This window comes from Colias philodice, chromosome 8 (assembly GCF_061535455.1).
Source record: "Colias philodice isolate Cphi_HAF_F1 chromosome 8, ilColPhil1 Martin Lab GWU primary, whole genome shotgun sequence".
NCBI lineage: Eukaryota > Metazoa > Arthropoda > Insecta > Lepidoptera > Pieridae > Colias > Colias philodice.
The window spans coordinates 4,329,479-4,354,357 of NC_143093.1; the positions used below are offsets into that span (position 1 = coordinate 4,329,479).

The window sequence follows — 24,879 nt, forward strand, 5'->3', positions numbered from 1 at the left end:
GTGCAGGGTAAAGTATAAAGAAAAATGAAAGAAAATAAAGTATATTAGAGTGAACGGTAGGCATTTAATCTATTGTTACAAGGGGAAGCCCGAAGCCATAGAATGTATAAGTTATTGCCCAAGGTTATTATTAGCTAAAAAGTTTCATCCAAATCCGCCCAGTAGTTTTTTGAAGATTGCATTCTCAAACTTACATACATCCATCCATCCTCACAAACTTTCGTTTTTATAATATTAGTAGGAACGTCTAACACATCTAGCTTGCCGCCTGCGGCTTCGCTCACGTGGAATACAATTTTTTTGTAACTTAGTTGAATTTGAAGGATGAGGCTCTATGATAGTTTTTTAAAATGGATATATGTATAAAATGGATCGTGCACAGTACACTCATACCCATAATAAATTAAAATTAACTTTCATGTTATAGTTACTATTCCTATATAATATTGGTTTGCTGTTAAGCATTTTGAAAAATGAATAGCAATATTCTAATATTAGATACTTAACACAGGAGTAGTTAGGTTGAAATATCTAACTATAAACTTGTATCACGATGATGCGACGACACGACGACACGACGAGCAGGAGATTCTCAGGCTATTCTTTCGTTTGCATGAATGCTAAATAACCTTGTTTTTAGGTTCCGATTCCTTTGCCATACAAGGAATATTATTTTTTTAATTATAAACTGCAGCTCTCACATAAGGGGTTTGAGCAGACTTAGATTTTGATTAGACTTGCTAAATTCTTGCCCTAAGCAATATTTATTTATGCTTTTTGCTACGACTGTGAAGAATAAAGAATAAACCTAGGTAGTTATTAGAATATTATTCTGATATGACTTTCCAAATGTTCCCTCTAGGAAAGGGAATTAGAAAAACTTCCATATAACTGCTACTTGAAAACAAGTATTTTGGAAACAGTAAATGTAAAACTAGACATTTCAACTATAATATAATAAGAATAATTTGGAAAATCCAAAAGTGCACGCCTCATAATTTTTTTTTAATAAATATTTATTAATTATTATTTTTGTTTATTTAATAACAATTAAACCACATCGAATCAGACCCTGAAAAATGAAAGGGTTCTATTCCTGAGCATACTCAAGCGTAAGAGAAAAAAAAGACTCGATTAGTAAAGTATTTCGGTCGCTATCGTGTTTACAAGAAAAAGGATCCGCACATACAGACACACGGACGTCCAAGACAGAACTTTTTTAAACTGTTTTTTAACTAGTTTAAATAACAAAAATGACATCAAAAATATCATGAACGTTAAAAATAGTGTTTTTTCTTAATATGTGTGTGTATGTATTATCTTACAAGTGCAATGTATGATACATAAAGACATTTTAAGTTTGAAAAATCAGATGTTTTGCGCGAAGTGACAGTAGTACCCACCTCAACGCTTCGCCTTTGAGGCGTGCAAAATATGCAATTGAATTATCGATGTGCATTGTAATAATTTATGTAGATATAATATAAAACACACCTAAATGTGCCATACCAAAATAAGATCTTTTCTCTACTCCAGCCTGAGAAAGATACTCAGCAATATAGTTATGGAATTCTTAAGTAGAAGTTAGTATGTATTTCAAATAAAATCCACCGTATTGGCTTTTATAAAGTGCAATTTCCAAAATGTCACTTTCAGCATACTTATTTAAAGGTGTCAGGGTGCAAGCATACCGTGAAAACAAACCAGTTTAAACAAATATAGGATTATATTCAGAGAAACGTTGAAAATCCAACAACAAACATTGGAATAGGCTCCAATAGTTTGTACAAGCCGTGTACGAACGTCGACCACAAGGTGTTACTTCAAACCTGATATTCTATAATCCCACCTTCCACGACATTAATTTCGGCAAGTAATCTATATCTATGCATCTATCAATACCTCAAAACCTTGTTAATGAATTAGCGTGACACACATTCATACGAAAAAATCATCTCGCTATTTTATTAGAGATTTTCAATATCTATAAATTAATTAGTTAAATGAAAAACCTAAAAAAGGGTATAAATTAAGTAGTATCATATCGAAATTACTAAGTGTCTTAAAACGTCTAAGGCATCTTTACGAAAACTTATTGTATTTTTTTTTCTTAATTTATTACATCATATATATACATAATTTCGTCATAACCATAATAACGTAACATTTCTCCGGTAGGTCGAATAAAATATACATGCTGTCAGGATGTCTAGGCTTTCAGCCAGATTAACAATACGGTGCTATTACATCTATTATTATCTGTGCAAATGCTGAGGAGTCTATTCTGGACGTTGTAAACTCGTAGATGTTCAATATAAAAAATACATACTATCATTTTTATTACATTTTAGTGTATCAATATAACTCAGTTCTCTTTTCTATAGCGCGGTTGTTGCCAGAATAGGCTCCTCAGTGCAATTGTAAAATACAAGGCATTCGACGCAATTTACATTATATAGGCACTGCTATCATATCGACAAAATGTACACACGACGCGGCAATTCGACAATACAATACATCCACACCGTACCGACCGTTAGATTCATTAAACATTCAACAAACAAATTAAAATTTAAACATTGAGAAACTATAATACTTCGCGCTATTTACAATACTAGATCATTTATGTATACGATTATGTACCGAGATATTTTGAAGTATCTAGTTAGTAATAAGTTATAATTTTTAATACCGGGACATCCGGAACTAAACTATTTGTTAAAAACATTTAAATTATTTGTGATTGTTAATCTATACACATTATAACAAGCCTTATTTAGAGACATCAAATGAAAACCGCACGCATTTGGATTACAATAAGCGGTTATTCGTACCAACATATACTATAAAAACCTCGACGCAAAAGTAAATCTCATTAGTGAAGCTTTGAAACAATAAGCAGTAAAATGTAGAACATTGCCGAATTGCCAAAATGGTATAAAAGCTTGCGGTGACACAGCCTTGCAGGTTCGTCAGACCGATCTGAAAAACCTTTTAAAAAGAAACAGCAATTTAGTTTATCATCTAAGTATCGAGAGGCCACATTATGATATACACTGGAAATGCTAAGGCGAACTATTGACTAAAACGTTGCGATAGGTCACCGACTGAAGGAATAAATGTTGAAAACACTTATGACCCGGCTTTGTGATCGTCATTTATATGTCCAGCAACTTACTTAAAAACAGATCAACCAAAACTTATATTTTAATATGCAATAATATACAAACTTGAGTTCGAGTTACTTTCTTTCAAACTATTTTTGAAACAAATAAGTTATACACACCATCTATACTGCCCAGTTAAAATTACACTACATTTCAACACTTGTTCCTTCAGCGACAACAGTTATATCTATTTCTATTAATATTGCTATTCGTTCACAATACCCCACGACATCTTCGAAAAACATAAAATGGTTGAAAACAAATGAACATTTGCTAGCAGGACTACATCGCCGTACGAGTAACTACAAACAGCAGAGTCAATACATTGGTGTTAGCGGTTATTATTTAAGGCTAATCTATATCCGTACGATAGTAAAATCACCAAAACACGTTTCACCTTAAGGGGAATTTATTAATAAATAAAACCATAATAAATAAATAAAACTGTATTCCCACTATAACAGATGTTAGAAACAAATAATTATATTACAAGTAAATATAAAAGATCACACGATCGTTAAAATTTAATCAACGTTTGATGCCATATTACACAAATACAATAATAATTATACCGTGTGTTGTGACGTCATAGCATCGAAACAAATATTACGATGAGTATGTTGCGATCTACACAATATAGATCTATAACAATCATAAGATATGAATAATTAATGATTTCATTAATTTTTACATTCTAAACCAATTTAATGTAAACTGCCAACTCGATTGAAGCAGTAAAACTAAGTTGATTCCAAATCTCTGAGGAGCAAATATAAAATCAGTCTAAAAATTACTTTTAACATACCTAATTATTTAATTTGTATTACGATTTCCACATCTTGTTTTATATATATTTTAATTTATTTTATTGCTGTCAACAATATAAGTGAGGAGCAATGTTTTGGACTAATCAAATATACAGAAAGTGTATTATAATTCATAGAGATAAATATCATCAAATACGAACTTTTACGAACTTAGTCAACTATTGCGTATTAATAATTGAAACAACAAAAAATAACATCTTGTATGAATTGACCAATCAAATCATCTGACACTCACCTCCGACCAATAGAAGCCTTGGCGTATTCACGCACGCCTTCGTTATTGGTTAAAAGTACTTCAAAATATTTTACTTGACATGGTAAGCAATGGTAAAAATACAGGAGGGTAGGAAAATGTTTCGATATACTATGTACATATAGATCGTAATTAGTTTTAACCGTGATAAGGGTACATACACACGACGCGTTTTAATGTGCATACAGTGTGAATAAATTGTTATCTGGGATTACAACTTTGAATAAGATCAATAAATTACATATATCTGCTTAAAGACACGTCGTGCGCATGCGTTTTTCCATTTGGCACCACTGAAAGTCGGCTAAGTAATATGTATTTTATATTTATTTTAATTAATTATGCCATATTTTCTATAATTATAGATTAAAAATGAACATCTAAGTTGAAACGTTGGCTTTTATTTTCGTAACAGAAGCAAATTTGAACAACTTTTTAATCATATAATCGATAAAGGTTACTTAATAAACAAAATATACTACAATAATGATCCATAATTAGCTTCTTGTGTTATTTATCACTCAGTAATACATTTATTTGAACACTTTTACAGCTTATTGCAGTATTGAATAAATAAAAGGTAAAAAGAACATATGTTTAATTTAATAAAGTATGAATCGGCGATAACACACTAAATTACAATTAATATTATAAAGTTTTAGTGTCTTTCAGTAACAACTAACTTTTGCCTTTCAGTGGTGTCAAATCGAATACGTTAACAAAATACCAAAATCTCAACATTTTATATCACAAATCCCTAAGCGTGGTGAAACATCGATGATTATACTAGCGTACGGTCCGTCCTTATAGTTTTCCCATACTCAGTTGTAAATCTTGATCGCCTTCTCCAAGTAATTGACGCGCGAACGTTTGGGCGTCTTGTTGATGTGCTCGAGGCCGAGCCACGGCCGCCCGGTCGCGTCTGGAAGCGAGAGGTCTGATATTACGTTTTTGACTTGTATCTTGGCGGGGCTCGCGGTGATATTCAAGTGTGTACGTGACCACTGTTTTGCATTGACTATTTGGGTAAAGCCGCGTTTCAAAGTTATTTGTAGTGGCGTGAGGTCTGCAAACCACATTACGCCACTACAAAGTTCAGAACGTTTATGGGCGGTGGTAACGCTTACCATCATGCGACCCACAAGCTAAAATAGGCACATTTTGGCATATAACATGTAAAACATGTAAATAGTTTGTTGAAAACGTTGTCTGTATACGCTCTCCCCTAAGGATGCCCTCGTGCCAACAACAAGCCGCGTCGTGTGACGTCACACCAGCTAGCAACGTCGCGCGGAAACTGACAACATCGCGCACTAACTGGCAACGTCGCGTGCTTTCTAGCAAAGTTGTGCGACGTTGTCGTACGTATTTTGAATGTCACATGTTACGAGCCAAATGTTGCATTGTGGAAACGCGGCTTTGAGCCTCATATTCGTGTTAAACATATAAGTCGAATCAACATATTGACGGTTTACTGTCACCATTATGTGGGCAACATTGTGTGTATTGATTCATTACTTTTAGTATTGTAAAGATTTATCAGTAAATAGTTTATGTTATAAAACAAAACTAAAAATATCAAAAAACATTTGTTTTTAATAATGAATACCAATAAATGAAATAATTAATTAAAATAATCAAACTAACTAATAAAATAAGTAGAAAAATTAATATGAGAATTCAATAAAAACATGGGCAAAAATAAAAAGTGGTCAAAACATACACGAAGTTAATAAATATATTATACTCACTTGCATTACTACTTGGCCTGAAGTCGAAAATGTTGACTACCGCTCCTTCACTTATGTAATTAGGTCTGCCATTCGTCACTATAGCGAAATTGTACTGAAAAATATATAATATGAAAGTTCAAAATATGCATACAACAGTATACACAAATGTTATTTTTTATAAACCAAACTAGCCTGTGATCGAAACATAGGAAAAGTTAAACACTGCATTATCACAATACACAGCAGCAATGTTTTCAGATGTTTTATAAGCATTAAACTTTTGAATTGTCTCATTCAGAACTCGAAAAGTCAAGCTTAAAAAGGATTGGAAGTTAATTCCCGGATTATTATTCATATTTAAGGACAATGTTTCGCTTTTACTTTTAACAATGCGGAATTATAATTGTATTAAAAATGGTGACCTTTGGAAATATGTCGACGTTGTCGGCTAGACTTGACCTTCAAAGATCATTGTACAATCTCTTTACTATTTTTTGTGTATAGATGTTGTTTTATTATTTTCCTATTATTAGGTTTTACACATTCATTTTGTAAAGGAGGTAGATTAGAGAAGGCAAAAGGACTAGCGAATTTTAAACAGTGTTTGTGGTTATGTGTTATGAGACCTTATATGAGTTACTCTTTATTTATATCAAAAAGTGCAAGCGAGCAAAGTGAATGGGCGAAGCTAGTCTGTACATATTGCCCGAGTTCCATTCACGCAAAATCCACCAAACGGATTCTGATAAAAAATGTGTACCAATGTAGAGTATTCGGTAACATTTAGATTATATTTTATTTGGAATCAACGCACGCGTGAACAAAGTCGCGGCTACAGCTAACACCGAACCGATATCGTTAATTCTTTTTTTTATAATATTCCTTGAAGTACGAGGATGGTTCTTATGGAGATAAAACGTAAACATGTACCACGGGCGAAGCCGGGGCGTACCGCTAATACTAGTATAAAAGCACAATATATTACCTTCTCCCACTCCTTATCAGGTATGTCTAGCTTCTTCTGCAGCCGGTCCTTGACCGCCTGGAAGGGCTCGTGGTGCTTGACGCGCGCGTAGAACGGAATGCCGAACGTCGCGTACACCTGCTTGTGGAAGTGCGCGCACGGGACTAGCATCTCGTCCTCCTGCGAATATAACAGTAGTTATTTCACTTATTATTATTGACGTGACGTCTTATAATTCGATAGAGCCGGCTGCACGCACGAAAAAACATGACTCATGCGGCGTTACCTCGCTCTGAGGCGTTCCATGTAAGGCTTGAAGTGCAAGCGAGAGCGCGGAACGAGCGACAAAAAGCACAATCGGACGTTGTCACTTTCAACTATCGTCAGTAAACCGACTTTACAGACTACCAATTTTTTTTACACTTTATTGTGCTGCCAACATAAAACTCAAACTCAAACTCAAACTCAAACATTCATTTATTCAATTAGACTACTATTTAGTAGCACTTTCGAATCGTCATTACATAAGTATTTTTAACATTTACCACCGATTCGGAAAGCAGTATCTATGGAGAAGAATCGGCAAGAAACTCCATAGTTGCTCTTTTAAAATCATGTCAATATTACATAATATGTAACTTATATCTAACTACATAATATATCATAATATGCCACAGTCATGCTCAAAAATTGTCCAAATCAAAAACAATACAATCAAAATTGATTCTAAAAGAAAATACAGAAGGTGGCCATATCACTTATGAGTGATCTCATGCAGGCAACCAACCGACAAAACGATATAATAAACTAGAACAAGGAGGTAGGCAAAAAAATAATCCCGACTCTAGATCTCATTCGAGTTCAATTGAACAATGAATTGGTACATGTGAAAACAAAGACAACGCACGATCGTGCTGTGGTTTACAATGAAATTAATCACGATCGAAAAATATGATCTACATTTTGCGACATTATCATTCGATCTCGATTTAATACTCGAATTGGTTGCAATGCAAAAATTAGAAATCGCAATTTAATCAAAATCGAAAACAAGATTAAGAATGAATCATAATTGGAAGGCTCCAGGTTTGTAACAAATATGTACTGAAAGTTATTATGAGATGATTAGATGAGCAAATTCGCGTTGCGAATGCTATTGCAACTTGTAAGTGTTCATAGTATGAACACATGCTTTTCAAATTCAGTTAATTTTAAGCATTAAAATCCCAATATTTCTGAAGCCTAATTTGTGTATCATTCAAAAATAAAAATAAAATAATCCACACAAAAGTACATTACCTGCAAATTGAGCTCGTCCCTGGGTATCTCCTCTATCCGGTAGAGTCTGGGCGGCGAGATGGTGACCTGGTCCAGCGTCAGCTCGGGGTCCGGCCCCGGCAGCACCTTGTGACACGACACCTCCACGATCCGTAATCTGCATCAAAGAAAAAACAAACATTTATTTCAACGCACACAAACACGCAAATAATAACATAATTTTTTTTTAAGTCAAAATATGTGTCGTTTCAACAAAAAAGGATAATATACTCATGAATGGGCGTTGCATGGTGAAGCTAAAATAAATTAACAAAAATAGACTCTAATTTAGCAAGTAACATTCTTTACTATTTCCCATAGCTTTAACATAATCATAATCAAATTCTAGATATTATTATATCAAGCTACAACAAATTGGAAAGATTTTCTTATAACTCCGATGTAAAAAAACACTCTAAAATAAAACAGATAAATTAGTTTCCAATACATATTCAACATGAATATACAATTTCTTCTCACCTGCCAGATCCTTCAGGTGACATTTCTACGACTTTAGCTGCCTCTTCTAATATATCTGATACTTTTCCACCTTTGTTTGGATATAAAATTAATTCCTTATCTTCTTTGTAATTTGGACCAACCTTGATAAAAGAAAATAAAAAATATAAATACTGCACTGCATTTGTAATAAGTGTAAAATATTAAGGGCTTGGTCTAGTAGTGCAAACAAATGCATCCTGTCATCCTATATGTAAATAATACAAATGTACTAAGGGAAAGTTGCTCCACTTAATTTTTAAAAATTAAATCATTCGTATAATTTAATATTCGTAATAAGTACCAAAAATGACAATTTGAAACAATTTTCGTGAAAATTACACCGGATGATTTTTTTTATCAGTACACAAGATTTGCGAATACTTTCTATTGATATCTTCAACTTCATGTTTATATAACTGATCAACTTTTACAAAGAAATTTGGACGAAATATAAAAAAAAATAAGCTTTCCATACAAAATGCATATACATTAATATACATTAAATATACATTTTTTTCTACCTAAGTTTCTTAGTGAAAGTTGTTCAGTTTTAACTAATAAATCGGATAAACAACTTTTGTATATAATAAAAAAAGTGTAATGTTTGTGTTAAAAAATTATAAAATAGAAAAATACGCAAATGAAAACAAAAGATATTTATTTCTGACTAGCTTCCGCCCGCGACTCCGTCCGCGCGGATGTCAGTCTTCGCGTCTTCTACAGATTTATTATATTATGTATAATATATAGATTTATATTTATAAACCTAATAAATCTTTTGCTAGCATTATGATGCTTTATCGGTTGCACTGGATTTATCTCTTTTTTTTCAATCGCTTGAATGATATAGGATGGGTCCTTGATGGCATCGAATGCTGAAGTCTCGAATCAATCAATTCTGACAGTAGGCAATTTATGTAAAATCTTGATAATGGTCCATCATTTTATTTTGCCTAAACGTTACATACTTTTTTATATATTCTATTTTTAACGAATGATTCACTCCAGTCCAAACAGCAAATAAGCAGACTTCTGCTTCTGCAACGTTTAGTTGTCCCTGAATTCGGAAAAAATAGTCATGATTCTTATCTATGACAAAAGTGTTATTTTTTGCATTGTATTTCAAATATTAAATTTTTTTTTAACCGCATCTTCCGCATTCATGTCTTTTGCCGGAATTAGACATTTAACTTTTACTAGTCCCATTTTCCCTTTTTGATATGGGAGTGTATAAAGTAAATTTTTTAGATATTTCTCGTTATACTTTTAAAAAGTTATTATTGTCATTTTGCTCATTAGGTAAAGTAATTTCGATATCAGTTTTAAGTTTTTTGATACCTGCAATAATAACGTCATAATCGCCTGCACATACTTATCGATTACACCCTGTATACAATCCACCATCCACATTCATAATGTTTTCCTGTCCTCCTCTCCTTTACGCTGTTCACCGATACATTTTAAATGAGTAAATCTGCTACCACTGAAGGATGTTTCATTGTGATCAGCAAATTTTCACCACTGTTGTCGATTATTTGTTTTTCATTTTTAATCAGCAATTGGGAATCATCAGTTTTGTTTTTTGCAGATTGGTGATGTACCCTAACAATACGTCGAAAAGGGAAAGCATCAACGAATTATCGTTTTCGTCCTCTTTTTTTATTCTTCGCGTCTCTGTTACTTCTGTTTGTTTAGTTCTCAACACCCACTGAATTTTCTATGTTATTGTGATCTTCCATTACATCTGAGTTTTGATGATGTGATGATAATCCATTCGTTTTAATATGGGTACTTAGAGTTGGTAGACTAAACTAGAAATGGCGGACTAAATTTGTCAGCGCGTCTGTAAGATCAGAATATAAAACCAACATCCTGTATTTAAGTTACAAAATTAATAATCAAACAACATGCCGCTACGTTGAAAATGACTAGAAGAAAAAATTAAAACACCTCGGATCAATTTTGGAGTAAACAAATCATTTTCCCCGTATGGGGATTTCCCCGGATGAACTTGGGAAGTTCAAGTTCTCAATACAAGTTTATATTATATTTCGTATTTCTCAAACGAAAAATAAACATTTTTGGAACTTCAAAAAAATTATATTATAAGAACATTTATGAGCTTACTTTAGTTTTAAAGAAATATACATCCCTTTACTGACACCCCGTAAAATAAAGAAATTGTTGCCAATCACCTTTGCAATCTATTTGGTTTCATTAACTTTATGTTCGAAGATAATTTTTTTTCTAGTAGTTACACGCGTATTTTTTTCGTTTATTTTCCATATCGAAATCAAATGTTTAAAAATACGAATATTTGCACAAAACTAAGATAAAAATAATCAATTAACAAAAATATTAAATTTAATGAAGTAGAGCAACTTTCACTTCGGTATGAAGGAAAATCGAGCGTAGAGCACACGTCAGAACGCTCCGGCCCAAGGAGCGCGACTAAAGAAATTCGCTAGGATTTTTCCTAATTATTTTAAATATATTTTAATATTTAAAGAATTATCAAAATTCAAAAAAAAAATTTTTTAAAGGATTAATACTCATTGGTCTTCAACCAACTCGAATAAATTAATGGAAAAAATAACTTTTAGCAGTATTTATCAATAGATTTTGTAAGGCAAAAAATGGGAAATTTAATGAATTTATAACGTTCTAATTAAGAAAATCATAAGTTTCTCGGCAATTGTATTCAGCAGTTTTTAATAACGACTATATAAGGATAATAATGTGCTGATCAGATTGTGTAAATTGTAATCGGTTGCAACGTAGTGAGTGCACAAACTTAGCTCGAAATGTCTTTGGGAGAAAGAGACTTATCTTGAAGGCCTGATTAAGGTAAAATAAAGTAACTTTATAAATGTGAAAAAATTCACGCGCATTGCGTATATAACACTAATTGATGAACAAGAAAAAAAAATTCAGTTTATCATTTCATTAGCCGGGAAAAAATTGTCAAATAACTTGTTGAAAACGCAATTTTGCTAGACTGCAGCCTTAAGAGACCATGATAGTTCATCTTTTTATTTGTTATACATAAAGAGAAATTTATTTATGTGCATTTGGATAGTTCAAGTAGATGTTGTTATAGGTCTACCAGAATCTGATGGCATATTTATATTTACGAAATAAAAGATTTTCATATGGCAATTTTATTTGACAACTATCAAATTGGTTGTCAAATTATTTGTCTTCTTTGCAATTGATGAATAATTTTTAGGATTTTGTCTAAAAAATCTTCGAAAATGTCGAAAAAGCCGCTGCGATCACAAGCAAGAGGTGTTGTTTATAATGTGTACAGAAAAACATTCGATGAAGAAGGGTCAAACACATCACAATTTTCAATTTTGAATATTTTATTGGTAAATTGGACTTACCCGTTTTGATACTTAAAATAAAAAATATTATCAGTAGGTAACTATAATATTGTTTGTTGATTACAAAATAATTTTATGAAAACTTATTACAGGAGTTTCCAATACGGCTATTCGTCAAGTCCAAGCTGTCCAAATCAATTTTATAATGTGTGTATCTGTAATACTTACGAATATAAACATAGTTTCATTTTATTTTTATTTTATTTTATAAAAAATTATTAGCAATCTAGTTTTGATCTGCATTATCATTACATCCATATTTTTACATGGCATAATGATAATGAATATACAAATATAGGTATGTGTAAATAATAATATATGTAATACATAGATAAAAGTAATATGTATATTATACATATAAGTATGTGCCTACATAATATTAGGTGGATATCTCATTATTAAGTACAGTATTGTTCACTTATGTAATGTGACTAATGATGTTGAGGACAAAATAAAAAATAAGCAGTATCAAGATCGTTCAGTCCATTTTCCCTAGGGTTGCACACTCAAAATTTTGATTTCCCAATTTGCCATCAGATTCTGGTTTACCTATATGCATAACTTACCCATAAACATTTGAACTGTTTCTTGTTGTCCAACTCGTTGACCTTAATGGATAGAATCTGATAGAACAATTTCTTAGGGCACTTTGGTTTGCAGTACACCAGCAGATCTTTTAGTATTCCGTCGTATGAGTACCTTAGTGGAAGACCCGGTGTATCTTTGTAGCTGAAAATCGAAAAAATAGCAAGGATATAGTTAAGATTCAATTCAATCAGGATATATGTGTTGCTTTCGTAGATTATGAAATAGCGTTCGACACTGTAGAAGTGTAGAACACTGGGCTGTGTTTCATTCACTGCAAAGATGCATGGTAGACACAAGATATGTGGAAGTTCTCAAGGAGATTTATAAAGGTGCAACCCTCCAAGTAAAGCTGCACGAAGTATCTCGCCGAATACCAGTTGGTCGCGGTGTAAGACAAGGCGATACAATTTCTCCCAAGCTATTTACAGCTGCTCTAGAAGACGTTTTTAAACTATTGGAGTGGTCTGAAAAAGGCGTTAGCATCAACGGGTCAATGTTGTCACATTTGAGATTTGCTGACGACCTCGTTCTCTTTGCTAAAACGGTACGGACGATATAAAAGTTATGCTCGAAGAACTACATGATGCCTCACTAGCTTTTGGATTAAGAATGAACATGCTCAAAACTAAATTTATGAGTAATAGCAAAAACATTCCACCTGCGATCACAATATATGGTCAGAACATCGACAGAGTAGAAGAGTATGTTTATTTAGGTCAAATGGTTACGCTGGATAAGAATGCACAAACGAGAGAAGTAGACCGCCGCATTCAACTTGGCTGGGCAGCGTTTGGCAAACTATCAGATGTATTCAAACACAAGCAAATACCAACCTTCCTGAAGAGGCGAACGTTTGAGCAATGTATTCTTCCAGTAATGACGTACGCCTCTGAAACCTGGACACTAACCAAACACCTAGTGAATAAACTCCAAGTAGCGCAAAGGTCGATGGAACGCGCTATTCTCGGGATTTCATTGATAGACAGAGTTCCAAATACGACAATAAGAAAAAAACTGGAGTTATAGACATAGCACTCAAAGTGTCTCGGCAGAAATGGAGGTGGGCGGGACATATCTGCAGATTAAGTGACCAACAAAATCCTAGAATGGCGTCCTTGGACCGGACAAAGAAAAGTTGGCCGTCAGCCTACTAGATGGGTTGACGACATAGTGAAGATCTTGGGAAGGAAGTGGATGCGAGTGGCGACGAACAGAAAGGAACGGCGTGCACATGAAGAGGCCTATACCCAACTTTGGGTTGAACCAGGCTGAAAAAGAAAGAAAAAAAGAAGAAGAAAGTTAAGATTCGTTTTTAAAGAAATTATTTTCTAGAATCTAATATGTATATTCAAAACAGTAAGCTTCTAATATAAAACTGCATCTACTACGTTTATTATCAACTAATACTAGACCTTTATTTTTTATATTTTTACTCGAAATGATTTATAGCACACAATTATTTATTTACAATGCCTGACAAATGCATGCAAATTGAACAACATTAATGAAATTTCAATAAAGAATGTTCTGCATAAACACCTATAATGAAACAGTTAAAATAACATAGCATTAGTTAAGGGTATAAAAGCACATTGCACTCACTTCTGACACTTGAAGAACTGTATTAAATACGGATCAACGTTGAGCCGCTGGCCAACCGCACGCGCCATCTGGTCGTAGCGCATCTGCATCGATAGCTCCATTGTGAAACTGCAATATACATAAATTCAATTTCTTAATATATTTGTTAACATAAACCGTTCAATGTGTAGTTTCAACGAACTTCAAGCTAATTATAGTGGTTTATCTATACTAATATTATAAAGAGGAAAGGTTTGTAATTATGTATGTATGTATGTATGGTTTTTACGAATAAACTACTGGATCGATTTTGATGAAATTTGGCACAGACAATCTTTAGACCCTGATAAAGAACATAGGCTACCTTTTATTGCGAAATATGTACCACGGGCGAAGCCGGAGCGGACCGCTAGTCATATATATTTTGAATTGGATTTGTGCATCATTAACTTTTAGACCTGCTTCATCATTGATATATATTTGTTCATCTAAATAATGCTCTATTTTTATTATAAATATCAATCGTCAACAGAAAGATTAGAACTACCTCTAGTACTAGATTAAATATTATTATGTATGTATTACATAATGAAATATAATAGATAACTTATATCTCTACCAGTAGCCCAGTAGCAGTAATTAAAATATGCTTAATCTTAGAATCCAAAAATTAATTCTAACCATACTGTACTAAGTTCTACCAATACTCACCCGGGATCATTAGGCACCGTTTTATCAACAAACTGCACCTCCACCTTGTAGAATATGTACTTGAAGTAGTCCTGGCACGTGGGCAGCTCGAGCTCCTCGTGCCGGTTGTCCGCGCGCTCGAACACGATGATGTCACCGTCCATCAGCTCGTCCAATACCTGGCCGCGTGCACACGACTCAACCCGAGGGGTGGCGGGCGCGTGCGCCAGCCGCCGCTCGGGTTGTCGACCAATGGGAGCGCGGATACATCGCGTCTTGATAATGATTGACCAATGGGAGCGCGGATATATCGCGTCATAATAATGATTGACCAATGGGATAGCGGATAGCCCGCGACAACATTTCGACTAATAAGAGTGCGGATAGATGCCGCCAATAGCAGAGAGCCCGCGACAACGTTTCGACCAATAGGATGGCGGATAGCTCGTTCCGATACAATTATTTGGCCAATGGGGAGCAAGTATTTAGAGAACAGCCCGCCCACTTACTATGAGTGGTACGATATTGTAAGATTAGTACAGGTAGTTTTTGAGCGTTCTCTATGTCAGACTATTAAAATAGCAGTAAATAAATTCACAAGTAAAAATTTGAGTTGTATTTTTCACATTATGAACTGCTTAATTACAATTTGGTTATCAAACATAATTCTTAGATGAGTCTTGATGATCTTACTTTCTAATCAAGTTTTATAATCACGTATAATAAATATCGAAATACATTGAAATAATAAATAATAATATCAATTGTTAATCAAGGATAAAATAGGAAATACTTAATACTATAATAAACAATAAGTATAAAAACTTTAAATACCATACCTTAAACATCAAGCAGCTTAAGTTATTATTTGAAAGAGCAGTTAATTTAATAAAAAAATATTACAAGTTAATAAACATGTAAAATAGATTAAATAAACATTTACAAAACGACAAATATTCAATAATATGGATTCATAACATACTAAATACTGAAATTTACTAATATTGATTGTAAAAATACTTTGTTTCTCAATAATTGAATATGACAATCAAGAGTTATATTATATTTTCAATGATTCACATTCAACACTTTATATATTAACACTTATATATTTAATGTCTAAAACTAGTAAGGGTCTGACGGGGAAAAACTGATAAATAATACCTTCTCGAGTGGATCATTGTAATTGTTTATCTTCTCAACGAAGTCTGGTTTAATCTCTTCGTACAAAACTAGCGGCGTGTCGGGAGGGAATCCTGCAACAAATTATATTATAATCTTTAGATCACCCAAATTTAAGTTAATTCTAATAGAATTAAAATGAACAAAAAAACTACGTTTTACTAAGTAGTACTCATCATCAGCAAATTTGATAAATTCATAATGCAAGCTAAAAAAAACTTTTCCTGCGTTTTTTTATGTTTTATGTACCTGCTATTTGGAACATTGAAACAGTAATTTGTTAAGTGGAAAGTAGGATAAATCTAAACAAATAAAAATGAATCGCCAAATGCTAAGTGTACAACTTGTTCTTCTCGACCAATTCAGCTTATATTTTAAGCTTAACCCATTGACAACCGAGCGGCCCGATCGGGCCGAGACACAATAGATTTTCTATTCCGGGGACTGACGGGTTAAAGAAGGAACAATAGGTCAAAACAATGTGCTAGTGTAGGTACTATAAAACACTATGCCCTCACCTGCACGCTTATTGAGTATTGGTATGAGATCAGCCGGTTTACTCGCGATCGGCAAGTAATGGTGGCCGCAATAGTGTATACGCTTTTGCTTCGGATCGTAGTACTTAAAGAACAGAACGACATCATTGTCCTTATCGAAGGGAGGTAGTGCGGCAAATCCGGAATCTGGTGGAAGCATTTCCAGGAATATATTCCATGGGTTCATGTTCTCCGATATGTCCGCTATTGTCTTGTTCTGATCGTTGACAACGTCAAGGCATGTTGGTCTGCATGTCTGGAAATAAATACGATAAGTTGTAGATATGTCCACATTCAAAAACGCAATTGAAAGTGTAGGTTTCTTTTTACATTACTTCGTTAAAATTTTTCGGAAAGTAAATAAAGTTTTTGTAATAAGTGTAATGAATTACAGTAAAATCAGTATTTTGCCAGGATTTAACAAGTTGAAATAAATAATTGTCAATTAACATCAACCATCATGAAACGATGAATTAGTTCTCCGATACGCCAAAAAGTTGCACCGAAACCACCATACGGCATCTAAGGGCGGCCGTACACGGGCAGCTCGAGCAGTTATCGGCTGAGCGACGTACACGGACTGCTCGAGCGGTCGATCGTCGACTGCCGACTGAACAGCTATAGTTATAGCAGACTGGACTGCTTGAAGCAGTCCGTGTACGGTCGCTCTTACCCTTATCCAAAATTTCAATAAGCTATCTATCCGTATGAGCAGTGGTGGCTCAGTGGCGAGACCTCGGACTTCGAATCGATAAGTCCGGGGTTCGAGAACAGGCGAGCGCGCAGGAAATAAATGGATTTTTCAATTTATCTGCGCATGTTGTAACATCACCACTGCTCGACGGTGAAGGAAAACATCGTTTTAGGTGAAAAAAAAAAGTTGGACGACATGTGCCATCCGCCAACACGCACTTGGCCAGCGTGGTAGATTATGGCCTGTACTCATAGGAGGCCCGTGTCCCAGCAGTGGGAACGTATATGGGCTGATGATGATGATGATGTTGATCTATCCGTACCTGGTTGGAGCGCGCGCTGAACGGCCACGGGCGCAGATGCTTCTGCGGGTAGCGGAAGTTCTCCGCGAGCATGTCCATGAGCTCCGCGACGGTGGCCTGCTTGCGCACGCGGAACACGCGGTAGTGCGCCCGCTCGGGGTCGTACAGGTCGTTGCCTTGGTGACCGTCGAACGCTTCCTCCAGTACAACGTTCACGTTCATGTACAGGTGCGCCTCGTTGCGCTCCTTGCGACGGATCTGCGTGGATAGAGGATTTGTTTAATGTTACATTTATAAGTATTTAATTGCATTGTTCATTTTTAAATATATATTTGCCATGTCACATGACACACGTCAAGAATATATAAAAAAAATGTTGTGTGGTTTTATGAAACCACGGTAAAAGTGAAACTTAGGCACAAAATGATCGTATTTGTACGATAATTATCGTACGGTTCGACCGTCACGCGACATGCGCTACACAGACCAAAAAGTTTGAGACGATGTAATAAAAGTTTCACTTAAAAAAACATTTTATTGTACTTAGGGCGCTTTCAATTTATGCGTTTCGTGTCCATGCGCTGAGGCTGAGGCGCGTGAGGATCGTCCGTCCCCGGAACAGTGTCTGTACACAGTGCGTCTAACGCACCACTTCAACACCGCAACCGTCCGATACGAAACGCATAAATTGAATGCGCCCTTATTGTCTTAATTCTTTTTAAATCATACTAAGTTTTATTTACGTTATGAAATGTTTACCGTTTCAATTCTCTTCTCTTCAGCCAATCTCTCACTAAGTTCTGTTGGTATGTCTACTTGTGCTACTTCTTGGAGCACTGTCTTTAATTGTGAATCCCTAAAAAACATAATGAAATAATAAAACAGTCCTTTTCATTAGTAAATATTAATTTTTAAATGATACAGTACGCTTAAGACAAGTTTTTAGAGCATTCATCTATTTTCTAATATAAGTAAACTTTCATAACATTAGTCCAAAAAATATTTCTCACCTAATATACACCAACATATAAGCATTAGTGCAATGTCTAACTGTGAGAGCCATGTCCTCGTCATGTCCACCGTAATTGTATTCGATAGCTTCCTGTTTCGTGCAGCGTGATACAACGTCGTCGTCGAACTTACACCACTGCAATGTTTAAAAAGAAATCACATTACATACAAATTACAGTTTTCTATCCATAAAATTTATATTAATTAACTTGTAACTATTTTTTTTAATAAATGTCTAGATCTAGAGCATCCTTAGTATGAATAAGGATATTACAAATAAAACTTCTATAAGTCAACAAGCTAACAAGTCGCTAGAAAATCTCCAGTAAGTATCAAGTATCACAACATCAATACATAGTACTAATTACGTAAATTCATAACCAAAACAATAAAGCATAAACTATACACTGCCATATAATGCAAATCACCTTGCCGTCTCCCTTAGGGTTTATGAACACCACATAGTGTCCCCCGTGGTTGTCCCCCGAGTGAACCAACACCGCATGCAGCGTGTAGTCCGCCGGGGTCTCCGGCTTCTCTTGTAGGTACGCGTCCAGGTTGATGTGCTCGTAGAATTCGAACCTACAAGTTGTTTGTTACATTATTGTAGAAAATAAAAATGTTGTAAGGTTTTATGAAACCACGGTAAAAGTGAAACTTAGGCACAAAATTATCGTATTTGTACGATAATTATTATCGTACGGTTCGACCGTCACGCGACATGCGCTACACAGACCAAAAAGTTTGAGACGATGTAATAAAAGTTTCACTTTAATAGTAAAAACATGATATTATGACGAATTAAAAGTGCTTCTAGAAGAAGGCTAACTGAATAAATAAATGTTTAAGTGTGTATTAAATTATATTATGATATAAGGATCCTTTTTTAATTGGGAAATAACTTTATCGTATTTATTATATTCATAATTTATTTTGAAATATTGAATTGTACTAAAATTACGCATTTATTTTATTAAGGGGCATACTGGAATAATTTTTATATTCAAAAGTTAGACTTTATAGAGAGTATGTGCATTTCGGTTCACTTAAAATGCAATACATATTGCTATTGATATGACTAGAAGTAGTTACTAGATGATAGAATCAGCAATTCCTGTAAATATCAACAGTTACTAAACAAACAAAATCTTCCGATTTATAATATATAAAAACAAGACAGCATACATAAAACAATTACAAGAAAACGATTATCACATACCTATCGTTAAATTTGACCGAACTATCAGTGATCGGGTCGTACTGGAACCTCATGAGGTGTAAATGTAGTACGGGAGGGAACGACGCAAAGATCACTCCCTTCTCAGCCTCCTGGAGGCCGTGCTCACCCGCGTCGTACTTGTTCTCGCCATCTAGCGTCTCTGTACTTATGTAGTCTTTGAACGATTCGTCGACTGTATAGAAAATGTATGTGTTAAATTACAATATATGTACTATGTAATATTATGTAGGTATTAAATTTTTTATGAGCTTTAATCAATTGTAATCAAGGTGTGAACTGTGTATAAGTAACACAAAATACATATAAAAAAGTTATTTTTGTTACATAGTTGCTATCTATGTTAATCTACTTTTTTATTGGAATAATATATCAAACAGCATATAAAACATTACATCATTTACTTTGATGGTCACAAATATATACTCACTATTTTTCTTCCCTTTAATATTGAGTTGAATATCATAGAACGTCTCAACTCTTGTACTGGACACATTAACATTCTTGCATTTGATATAAGACGTCATTTTGCCCTCGAAGAGCCGCGGCACGGTGCCCTCCACGCATGTGCCCTTCATTTTGCTTTCCAGTTTATCCAATAATACCTAAAATGGTAGGAAAATAACGATAAAGTTACTAGATTTAACTATTTACTATTTTCTAGGTATATAAAATATTAGTAAGTTTTCGTCAAGTTATAACTTCTCTAAAAATCTATACATAAAAAAGGACCTCAACTTTACACTCACAGCTAAAAAATTGTCTTATAACTGCTAAAGTTAACATACCCTCAAAAATTCTTGAACATCATGCTGCATAAAAGAATCAAGAGTTTCCCATCCAAAACTTTTTGTTAGTTTCTTTGTACCAACTGGTTTATCGGAGAATTGTAATTCATAGAATACTCGCTGAAGTGCCAATGCCACAGACCTACGAAAAAAAACATTCATTAAAATGTACTTTAAGTAATAATAGTATAGGAAATATTGTTCATTTCAGTATATCTCACCTTGTACTATCGTCAGATTCTGTGGGCATTTTGTAAACAGCCTTCCGTAACTGATTAGTAAAGTATAATGTTTGTAAAAGAGAATTCATATAACATGTTGCACCTTGATTCTTCAAACCTAAAAGAAGAACATTACAAGTTCAACCATTTTGTTTTATTACATTAAAAAAATATTGTATCTTCTTGCACAGTGCAATTATTAATTATTAAATATAAATAAAATAAAATCGTTTATTTGCTTCATAATACAATATAGAATAAATAAGCTTTAAATACAATAAAAAGAATTGCGTATTATAATATGTAACCTATTTATTATTTAGAAAAAATAACAGATTTCAAATGCAATTTATTAACAAATCGAAATATTGCTTGCAAAGTGTGTGAAACGTTTAGTTAATAAAATGAATAAATCTTGTTACAACTCCGTTAGTCTATAATTTCTAAGTGTAGTAATACATACTAGCTTTAAATCAAACATGAAAATATGGCCTAAAGAGAAGTAGAAAAAATAATTACATACCAACATAACCAGTGTGTTTCTTGGAGTCCCAAGACACACCATGTGGTGCTTCAGCAGTGACGTGAACTTCCAATGTAATTGCATCCTCTTTGAGATATCCTTTTTCGGGGTCTAACACATCATTCCAACCCATGAAGTGAGAGAAACCCCAATCGTTTTCCTTACTGAAAATAAAATACTAACATTGGCCAAAAATAACATTGTATTAATTTTATTAAGATTTGTAAGGTCAATAATGTGAAATCAAAACCTGTAAATAATAGCACACTTCACACGGAAAACTTCAATTATTCTCCCATCTCTAATTCACTACACTAAAAGGACAAACACAACCTAGTCATCTTTTATTGAACAAAACAAACCCTCACCTATAAAATAAATGCTGAATCTTTCTATGAAACGGTTCAGTGTCTGGCTTGTGAGAGATGAGTCTCAGCTCGGCCATTGCATAGCATGACCAGCTTGACGACTCACTCTCCCCATTACACTGCAAGAAGAAACCCAGAGACTTCTGCTGTTGTCGATCAGCTGAAGGTGCCTGTCTAGGCATAACCATGATCTTCCACGGCAAATTGCGAACATAGCAAGGAGGTGATAGAACAGAGTCCTTGAGATTTTTAAAGTTGTGCACTGTGAAGCGGAAAGTCGCTTCTGATCTCGCCTCGTCATCCTCCATTTCGGCGTCGACGCACGCAAGTTGCTGTAAAAAAAAGTTGAATAAAACATTTTTTCATATTTTGTATTTAATCATTTCAATTTTTTTTTTCTTCAACTGGAGCCTCACATGAGATACGTTATCTTAATCTTAGAGATGGCGGAATCTCACATATTAATCTCTACATGTGTTAATTTTGAGGTCAATACCCACAAAAAGATAAAATACATAAAGAGTAAAAAAATTTTTTAACAAAAACAGCTAATTAAAGCCTCAACATTGATTTGATCATAACTAGGATCCAATTTTATTTATTATAAAAAAGTGAATATGATTAAGAATGCACATAAGAAAATAAAATATATTCAATGTTTAATTTATTTTAAAGAAAACAACATTATATTTACAGGCATTTCAGAAGTAGTCTCTTGGTTCTTCATAACATCAGTCATCACAACACCTCCGTTGGGAGTAATTCGACCTCTTACAAGATCATCGTCCCAGGTTTTCTCTATAGCGGTTTCTACAGTTTCCACTACAAATAAAATGCACATTATTCATTTTGCTTGCACTTTAGTTGATAAAAAACACACATTATAGTATTATTTACTTATTAAAAGAATGAGTATATTATAACTTATTAACTTCTATTAGTTCTGACAGTATTTTTTTAATTTTATGACATATTGATTAGTGACAAGTCTTTTTTAAAAATAAAAAAGTGGCCAATTCACCGGATGTTAAATAATTATAAATACAGACATTCAAGAATTTCTTTTTTTTCACAGTTGGCTCCTTAGTAAGTAAAAATTATCCAATAACTAAGTTAATGAAATGTTATACCTAACAAAATGAATTTAAAATTGAAGTAATTTTATCAAACTGCATATTGGTACCTACTACTTTTTCTAATACATATATGGTCATAAGTTACAATTGATTCCACACTTACAATTCAAAGATAAAATTAAGAATACAAAATCTCTGCTGCTATGTAAGCATTTAATTATAAGATAAATTTACGTACACAGAAAGCTCAATAAAAATTAAAGCTCAATAAATAGTTTAAATGTAAAACACCATTACAACCACTTACATTAAAGTATATAAAAAAAATAGTTTGCACTGTATTTCATACTAGTCATTTATTTCACTTTTTCACTACAACATTTTGCTCCATATTTATAAAACAATATTATCTTTAATATACAATTATATGAATATTTTTCTAATATTCAACTGGATGTGAACATTATACTGAATCATTTGTATCAAATTCAATAAAACAAACATGTGACTCTTTATCAGCTGCTCATGTTTTATCTATGATGTTTTTATTTAATTTAAGCCCTTATTTATGAAATTTCAATGTGATACCTATTTGAGATATGGATTGATGCATGGATTATAAACTTTGATGCTCCTGTTAATTGATTTAAATGTTTAATTTTAATAATTGATAAAAGGTATATACTTATGTATATGATCACTGTACACTGTTTTCATAAAATATGATATGACAGTTATTTTTACCTGTGCTGAAGAGTTTTTTATTATTCCATAGTACTGTAGTAACAGTTATTACAGGTAATGTGATAAGAAAATAACACAACAAAGAATTCTAATTTTAGACTTTGACAATTTGGCAAAACAATTCTTTGTTATGGTACACAATTGCTTTTGTGCTGTAATTATTGGAATCAAACTACAACTGTGGAGTATCAACACTCAGATGATAATTATCATCATATGGTAAAATCAATAGAACTGATACATTGACATTACAAAAGGATGACACTTAATTTTCGATTGAGGTTATGTAAAGAACTTCAATACAGAATTAACTAACAGCAAAATTCAATTATGTATTATGAGAGCACATTAATTTCTATAATTATAATGAATGAAACAATTAACACTGCAAGTACAGAAGTAAAAACTACCCAATCACATATTTACGTGATGTATTGATCAAAATATTGGTGTCACATGTACTATTTATATAAGACGATTAATTAACCGACCTTCTTGAGTCTCCATTTCTTCAACCTGGTTCACATTAGGGTCGTGCTGCTGCCTGTCAGGTGCAGGCGTGTGATTCATGTTAGCCGGGCGCGCCACCGGGGACTGTCGCCCACTACTCTTCGAGATTTCCTAGGTAAAATTATCACTGTAGAACAACATATCCTATAACCAGTCACACAACTCACATAAAATTGCCACTTCACCTACCTTGAACGCTAGGGGATCGCTCCCTTTAGACTTACTAAAAAGGCGCTGAACGAATTTCAACGGACCTTTCTCATCGACACGATTATTTTGCGCACCCTGGCTTTTATTTTTCTTTGAAGTTAGGATGTTAATTTTCAAAGAATGTTTACTAGCGGCGCGGCCGATGTCTGCAATTTTCAACACAAGGGCTCGATGGCAGTATACGCTAATAGCACATTCCTAATTTAATAATCATTGCCAGATTTACTCAATCACGTATGCACACGATAAAGAACGCAATTTCACCGTTGTATATTACTCATGAAGTGATTTCGTGAAAATAAACAAAATGGTGGATGTCTAATTTAATTTCTAGCTTCAAATGTGTGGCCCGGTTTGATCGACGAATGCACCATTTTATCATTCTCTCACATTCACTGTAGTGATGTCACATCTGTGTAAATTACGGTTTTTGCAACCGGTCACCGGATTTTGTATTATTTTTTTATTTAA

At 33.7% G+C, this 24,879-nt stretch overlaps 2 protein-coding genes across 5 annotated transcripts in view; both read right to left on the minus strand.

Annotated features, from left to right (window-relative positions):
- The window catches only part of drk (growth factor receptor-bound protein 2 drk), a 99,502-nt gene that overhangs the window by 519 nt on the left and 74,104 nt on the right, over nucleotides 1–24,879 (minus strand). The gene's annotated exons all lie outside the window — the stretch shown is intronic.
- On the minus strand, nucleotides 1,708–24,788 carry LOC149486460 (ubiquitin C-terminal hydrolase 7-like). 4 transcript variants are annotated; one of them, XM_089698089.1, is made up of 23 exons: nucleotides 24,388–24,788; nucleotides 24,180–24,309; nucleotides 22,563–22,690; nucleotides 21,869–22,200; nucleotides 21,501–21,664; nucleotides 20,978–21,095; nucleotides 20,757–20,898; nucleotides 20,399–20,573; nucleotides 19,951–20,143; nucleotides 19,160–19,313; nucleotides 18,731–18,867; nucleotides 18,480–18,576; nucleotides 17,742–17,978; nucleotides 16,708–16,981; nucleotides 16,172–16,263; nucleotides 15,029–15,171; nucleotides 14,339–14,446; nucleotides 12,715–12,877; nucleotides 8,742–8,863; nucleotides 8,244–8,379; nucleotides 6,966–7,124; nucleotides 5,999–6,092; nucleotides 1,708–5,184 (listed from the first exon to the last, which is right to left on the minus strand). In XM_089698089.1, the coding sequence occupies exons 2-23, from the start codon at nucleotides 24,256–24,258 to the stop codon at nucleotides 5,069–5,071; spliced, it is 3,363 nt and encodes a 1,120-aa protein (XP_089554215.1). In that variant the 5' UTR covers nucleotides 24,259–24,309; nucleotides 24,388–24,788; the 3' UTR covers nucleotides 1,708–5,068. The 4 variants fall into 4 exon arrangements, with proteins under 4 accessions (XP_089554215.1, XP_089554213.1, XP_089554214.1 ...); XM_089698087.1 differs by having other exon boundaries at nucleotides 15,029–15,174; XM_089698088.1 differs by having other exon boundaries at nucleotides 1,708–5,169; nucleotides 15,029–15,186.

Excerpts from the sequence above, each read along its gene's own strand:
- LOC149486460 (XM_089698086.1), bottom strand. The coding sequence starts at position 24,258 with ATGAATCACACGCCTGCACCTGACAGGCAGCAGCACGACCCTAATGTG. Across the intron at positions 20,574-20,756 it reads ATGTTCAAGAATTTTTGAGG|GTATTATTGGATAAACTGGA; the intron begins GTATGTTAACTT and ends CTACCATTTTAG. Across the intron at positions 12,878-14,338 it reads CAGTTCTTCAAGTGTCAGAA|CTACAAAGATACACCGGGTC; the intron begins GTGAGTGCAATG and ends TTCGATTTTCAG.